This window comes from Hipposideros armiger, unplaced genomic scaffold (genome assembly GCF_001890085.2).
Source record: "Hipposideros armiger isolate ML-2016 unplaced genomic scaffold, ASM189008v1 scaffold_5, whole genome shotgun sequence".
NCBI lineage: Eukaryota > Metazoa > Chordata > Mammalia > Chiroptera > Hipposideridae > Hipposideros > Hipposideros armiger.
The window spans coordinates 8,357,533-8,364,750 of NW_017731355.1; the positions used below are offsets into that span (position 1 = coordinate 8,357,533).

Genomic DNA, 7,218 nt, shown 5'->3' on the forward strand with positions numbered 1-7,218 from the left:
TAAGATGGAAAAATTTTTAATGTATGACAAATCTCATAATTTAGATAATACTATTAACATTAGTAAGCCACATTTTAGAAATTGTTCTGTGGTTATATACAGTTAAAAAGATGGCTTGATGAAGGATCTAATAGATAAAATGATACATCTTATGTATCTTTAAGTACAACTTTGATTTGTTAGTTTACTACTTTAGGAAAAGTACTTATCTTTATTTTGGATTATCACTGTCAATTTTCCATAGTGACATATTCTTTTTTTAAAAAAAAGGTTTTTATTGGGGAATTGTGGGAGGGGAACAGCATTGGGGAATCAGGGAAGGGGAACAGACAGGTAGACAAATTGCTGTTTTGTTCTTCAGTCTGGTTGTGGAGGACATCGCTTCACTGGCCCATGTTGGCATGATCATTGCACTCTTCCTGGGTGAGGCAATCGGTTGCCCGTCATGGGTCAGCCGCTCACAGCAGCTCATGGCAACTCTTGCCCGCTGCCAGCCACCCAGGGTAAGTCATTGTGGTTTTGATATGCATTTTCCTAATTGTGTGATGATGAGTGATGTTGAGCATCTCTTTATATGCTTGTTGGTCATTTGTATGTCTTGTTGGAGAAATGTCTATTCAAGTCCTATGCTCAGTTCTTAATCATGTTGTTGTTGAGTTGCAGGAGTTCTTTATATATTCTGGGTATTAACCCCTTATCATATATATGATTTGCAAATATTTTCTCCCATTCCATTTCATAGGTTGCCTCTTTACTCTCTTGATTATGTCCTTTGATTTTTATTTTTAAAAAGTCTTAAACTATTTAGATATTTTCATGCATGGTATGAGGTGAGGGGCCAATTTTATTTTTGTCTAAATAGTTAACAATTGTCCTTTTTTTCTTTTTTGATTCCACCATCCCTTTTTGTGATTCCATAATATTAAATCCACATCTACGTATGTATATGTGTCTGTTTAAATGTTTTCTATTTGATTCACTTTACCTATGGATACTTAATCTATTAGTTTCATAATACATTCCAAATATATGTTTGGGTCAAAAGGAATTTTTGTTGAGATACTAAAAAGCACTAATACAATAAAATCATTGAAACAAGGATAAGAGTTAAGCAACAAAAGAGTAGGGGATGATAATTATGTAGAACATCTAGAAAACGCTGTAGTTGATCATAAAACATAACCCTAAGCAATCTAGTAGTAACCAGAAAAAGAAAGATGACATTTTTGTCCTCTTATCAAGTTAGGATGCTGACTCACCCATAGAAAAATTATTCCTGATTGTAATCGCTGAGGAGGAATTTTTCATATTATTTTTTATATAAGAGATTAGTGTAAGGAACAGTGTACTTGATTATATTTCTACACAAATGATGATAAAATTTACATGTCATTATATCTTAAAAAAAAGTCAAAAGTACAATGTTAAATTATATATGAGTTGTTCTAACGAGAATGACGTTATCTGGATATGATGCTTTTTTATTATTTCGCTGATTAATTGTTCCTAGCTGCTTGAATCAGGTATTAGTTCCTCTTATTATTTTTTGTTGTTTTTATTTTTTGCAGACATTCACATGATAGTTGCTGAACTTTCAGATCTATTGAATGAGAAAATTAGAACAATAAAAAGCTATTATGACTTCATTAACATTTTTACGTACATTTGTATTTTAGTCATAAAAGCTAACCACTAACATTTATGGAGCACTAACTTTGTATCAGATATTGATTTGTTGTTTATATAGATTCTAATGGTTTGAAGACTAAAATAATGCGAATTCTATGAGGGCTGAAATTTCTCTTTTGTCCACCGGTATATCTGCCAGGTCCCTCTACTGGAAAGTTACTATTTTTTCCTTTGTAATTAATGAATATCTTATGGGGTTATAATTTTAAAACTCGGGCTGGCCGAGTGGCGTGATGGTTAAGAACTGGCTTGGGATGCCAGAGGGCCCCGGTTCGGATCCCACATATGAGGGCCAATGACACTGCCCTCTACAGCTAAGATGCTGAACAACAGCTCAACCTGGAGCTGGGATGCTGTGAGCTGCCGGCGACGGCGTAGGCTGCAGCCCCTGTGGCAATGGGTTGCCATGGGCTACCATGTGTAGCCAGCAGCCAGCTTGAACGGCCAGCAGCCTCAGTGAGCGGCCGTCCAGAAGCCGGCGACTGATGTGCCTCTCCCGGGAAGAGCGCAATGATGGTGCCAACTTGGGCCAGTGAAGCAGCGTCCTCCACAACTAGACTGAAGAACAAAAAGCATAGCAACTTGTCTGTTCCCCTTCCCCCAATTCCCCAGCACTGTTCCCATCCCCCCAGTTCCCCAATAAAAATCTTAAAATAAATAAATAAGTAAAACTCTGTACATGTCCTGTGTTTCATTATCATTTTACACTTCAGTTTTAGAATTCATTGCCTGAAAAAGTTATTACTATGTTGGTTGTCAAGTAAAAAATTTCTAATTCCATTATTCTTTCTATATTTACTAGCTGTAAGAGCTTTCACTTCTCATTTGTTTATCAGTGTGGAAGCCTGAGTTCTTATTTTATTCAATATGTTATTGCCAGTTACTATCATTAGTTTGCTCAAATTTGGTCAGTGGGAGCCCCTTCAACATGACTCCTATGTCGTTTAACATGTCTCCATCATTCTTTGAGTATGTCCTTTTGGCACAAGATGTTCCCAGCCCCATTCCTATAATCACCCTTTGCTCCAAGGAGCCCAGGTTCCTTTTAGTGTGACATTGAATTTAGAAACCAAGATCTATGTGTTAGGAGTGCTTTAGTTACTGGAGTGTTCTTGCTTCTCAACTCTTGCTGGCAGAGTTAAAAAATAGGTGTGTGTGTGTGTGTGTGTGTGTGTGTGTGTGTGTGTGTGTGTGTAAATATAACTAGTAAAATGTGATAGTGGAAAAAAGGCAGTATTGTTAAATTAATATATTCATTTAATGCAATTAAAATGTTTATAGTTAAACAACTAAATATTGTAGGTCACCATTAATATTATGTCACAAATATATTCATAGTGGTTATAACTTTTTGTTTCGATAACTGATTATGTCCTTATATGTGGGGTTGCCCTATATTCTGACATATAATGCAGTTTCACCAAGGAAGAGAATATGCCTGGTTTTAAATATCCAGAGGAAAATGTATACCTTGATTTAGTGGAAATGGATATTTCCACTACTGAGGTCTGTAATCTTAAATGCTCTGATCCCTCAAGTGACAGGATTTATGAACAAATGGATTTATGAAGAGCCTTTCAAGAAACATATTCATGAGTGGAGAGGCTTCTGTATATGAAAATTATATGGAAATATTAGTGTAATTTTCCAGTGTTACTTTTCAAAAAAGAAAAGAAGCTGACACAGATTCCGTTATGTCATTGCTTTAGATAATGATCATCAATTATTGACCAGAATTTAGCCCTCTCTTCTCTTGGCAATGAAAGGATAGGCACTCAGTCCTTTCTAGTTGCTTAGTTTTCTTTTGAATCTTTTCTACTTTGGTGTAGGCTAAGGAAAATATTTTCATGGATTACAAGTCTTTATGCTCACCTCCTTAATACAGTGCTGTATTCTAAGGTACAGATCTTTTGGGTTCAGCATGCTCAGACTGCTAGGTGCTCTCCCATCATTGTTTTTGTATTTGAACTATGAACCTTTTGTGCACAAGCTGAGCTATCATCTGGCCTTCAGTTGGCAAAAGTACATCATTTATACAAGTCCACCCCTGCTCTTTTCTCATTAATCTACAACTATTTAATTCAGACTTGCTTCTTGGTTATAAATTGTCATTAACATGATCCAGAATATGCTATTATTTATGAAAATGTATTCAGAAATTTATAGAAATAATAGTTTTAATTTCAAATATCTATACCCTAACAAATGGGAAAAGACTGATACACAAGTTAATCAAAGTTCAAAAGTAACAAACATATTACAGGAAATAAAAAAGAAGACACAAATCCCCCATAACTGCAGAACCCTAACACAGACACAGTTAGAGGAGTAGAATTTCCAGTCTTCTGTCTATGCATATAGGCACTTTTCGATGTTGTGATTATAATATGTATATTATTTCACGTACCTGCTTATAGGACAGCTGTCTCCATTTACCCTACCTTAGGAGTAAATTAAAAAGTGACAAATATTTATTCAGTAACTGTGTGACTAAAGTGCTATACATCTTATGAATTACATTTAGAATACATTTATTTAGGGAACCATAGTTGCATTACATCAGTTTACATTTCTGTAGTAATTAAATGTCACAAAAAGAACACAGATTTATTGTAGAACCAGTAAGTTATATAAGGTCTTCATTTAAATATTTATTTTTATAATTAATTACTAACAAAGCATTATTAATAAATCTGTTCATTAATTAAATAGCACACATAATTTTAAAGGTTTCATATTTTTGTCTTGTCTATGTATTGATAGCAAAAGAAAATTTCACTGAAGCAGGAAAGTACCTAAAAGGATATGTCATCACTGGAATTTATTCTGAAGAAGATGTTTCAATATTGTAAGTTTATTGGTCTTCTAATTTTAGGAAGGAAGAAGTTTGCAAAATAATACATTGATTGTCTTTACACAGTTGATGAAGATGATAGGGTGGCAGTATAACTAAATTTTAAGTTTCCTTCTAGGAAGATCTGGTAAGTACTACCTGGCTATTTAGAATTTTTAAATATTCTTTTACTTTAGGCTAGGGCCCCCACAGGGAATCTTGGATTCATATTACTTCATCCTCCTATATAAATTTACCTCTTTGCATTCTGTTACCTGCAATTTTGATTCTTTGGAGTTGCCATATTTTTTTGGGGGGTAGGGGGATTTTAATTTTTGAGTGCATGGGTTTTGCTTTACCATCAAGGTATATGTAAAATTCAAAGTTTTTCCAGGCTTCCAGATTTCTCCCAGAGTTTTAGTTGATGCAGCTATACCTGATAGTTCTATCTAATTTTAAGTTACTGCTAACATACACTTAATGAGTGCTTTTTTTTAGCCACTTAAGTTGCTTTTTTTTGGTAAAATTTGGGGTTCCTGTGAACTACCAAATATTTTAGTTACTGTAGAATGAAGGACTGAACTGAAAATTTGGGACGTTATGATTAATACCACATTCTGCATTAATGGCTCATTTTTAGGTGCAAGTGGAATTAAGTTTATTAGTTTGTCTTTCTTACCTTCCGACTATAATATTCCTAATAGTAATTTCTGAGCTTAAATCTTTCTGCCTAAACACTAGTGGCATATGCTTTTGATGATCAAGCTCCTGTTGTATCCATGAAATCAGTAATTTTTTTAAAAGTAAATACCGAATTCCAGATTTTCAGGACATATGAGACCTATTTACCTGACACATGGACGGTCACCCACTCTCGTCTTCTCTGCTGTCACTGTGCATTTAACTATGTATGGCCCAAACAGCTAGACCAGTAGTTTTCAGGTTATGTTTTGTTTATAACCAACTGGTCAACTAAGAGGGTAATACGAAGACTGGCCTCTCTACTAATGCTTATAACACGATATGTCTACACTTGGCTCTAGCATGAATTAAGTTTTTACGTGATATAAATGTGACTACCTGGCAGGCAATTTCACACAAAGCATTTTTTTCCCAGTTAGTGATTTTCTTTTAGGTTTAGTTAGCACAAGTAGTGGGAGCAGATTTGGGTTCTGTTTTAGTGGAAAGAGCACAGACTCAGTTATCTGCCATACCTCAGTTTGAATTTTCTCTCTTCCCTTTATCAACTTCTGAGCCCTGGTTGCCACACCTTTGAAATAGGGGTGACAGTGGCTACTTTATAAGGCTATTCTGAGGGTTAAATGAAAACTTAACTAAAAGCCCCCTATGTAGTCTCTGCAAACAGTAGGTTTCTAATAAATGCCGATCTTGCTCAGCAGTAAGGTGAGCAGTCCAGAAAGACTGAGAACCACTCAGTATGTTTCTAATCTTATTTAGACATTTTCTTGATGAGTAAGATGTGTAGAAAAAAATATGGCTAGATTATCATCTGTTGCTTTCTTTTAATCTAGGTTGTCAAGGCTCCAGGAGATAAATTTGTCTGTAAATTGAGTTCATTTTTTTTTTTTTGGTTGTAGGGCTTCCCATTTGCTGCCTCCCACCGTGACCTCTTGGCCTCATTGTTCATGTTTTTGATGACTTGCTATATTTTGGTTGAAAATTTCAATACTATATTTCTCCATAGGTCAAATAAATATACTGCAACTCTTCCTACCCTGCTGTTAGCCAGACACAAAGAAGACAAAGTAGAGAGCATTCCATTAGCTAACACCCATGCGCAAGACATAATTCAAATAATAACAAATTCATTACTGGAAACATTTGTGAGTATATCTTATAATAAGGATATTATTTGAAATAAGGATATCTAGATAGTTAAACGTAGTTTATCTTAATTGGTGATTTTCCAGCTTTTGTTGACATAGGGCATGCTGTTTGAGAGCTGAGGATTCATTGGGTCGCTCTGTTTTATTGTTCACTCATTGGGCATACAGCTTCTCTAACCCACTGCCAAAAGTTCGCATGTCTTTGGGTTATTTTTACTGCTGAGAGTAGTGTGGCTGATGGCCAGTTGAAGTTCTTAATCTTGACTGAAAGTCGGCATAAAACACAGGGATTCCAAAGAGTCAGACTGCTCAGCTCCAAAGCCTTGCTTGATTCCTCCCTGGACTTGGGCTAACTTCTCTGTGGTCAGTTTCCACTTGTGTGAATTGTAGGTGATAGTGGCACCTGCTGCAGAGAGTTATCGTAAGGACTAAGTGAGTTGTGTGTACAGTGCTCGTGTTCAGTGTTCGGCCCTGGAAACATACAACAAAATTAGCTGCTATTTTATTATTTATACGGTTTTAGAACAAAATACTGATGTATCAAAGGCCTTTTTCAGTGCTTAATTTGTATAATAGTGGATTCAGGAAACACAGGATGTAATCCGCCTTTCTTTTCTTTTCTTTTTTTTAAGTAACATACGTGTATCTTTATTTCTCACCCCGCCAGCTGTTGATCATAGTTTGACTCACTATTTTGTAGGATTCGGACATCGTCACTCCTGCCCTTCCCTTTTGCCTTCCTTTCCCAACTTCTTTTTTTTTTTTTTCCCTCAAAGATTTTTATTGGGGAATTGGGGGGATGGGAACAGCGCTGGGGAATTGGGGGAAGGGGAACAGACAAGTTGCTGT

General features: G+C 35.6%; 1 protein-coding gene across 7 annotated transcripts in view; it reads left to right on the forward strand.

Moving 5' to 3' along the window:
* The window catches only part of TXNDC16 (thioredoxin domain containing 16), an 83,711-nt gene that overhangs the window by 58,836 nt on the left and 17,657 nt on the right, over positions 1-7,218 (forward strand). For all 7 annotated transcript variants that reach the window (XR_002124378.1, XM_019645556.1, XM_019645543.1 and 4 more), the window contains 2 exons: positions 4,453-4,537; positions 6,228-6,366. Coding sequence is in view for 6 of the 7 variants with exons in the window: in XM_019645556.1 (XP_019501101.1) it covers positions 4,453-4,537; positions 6,228-6,366 (224 nt within the window). In the remaining variant the exon portion in view is untranslated. The remainder of the gene's footprint in view (positions 1-4,452; positions 4,538-6,227; positions 6,367-7,218) is intronic.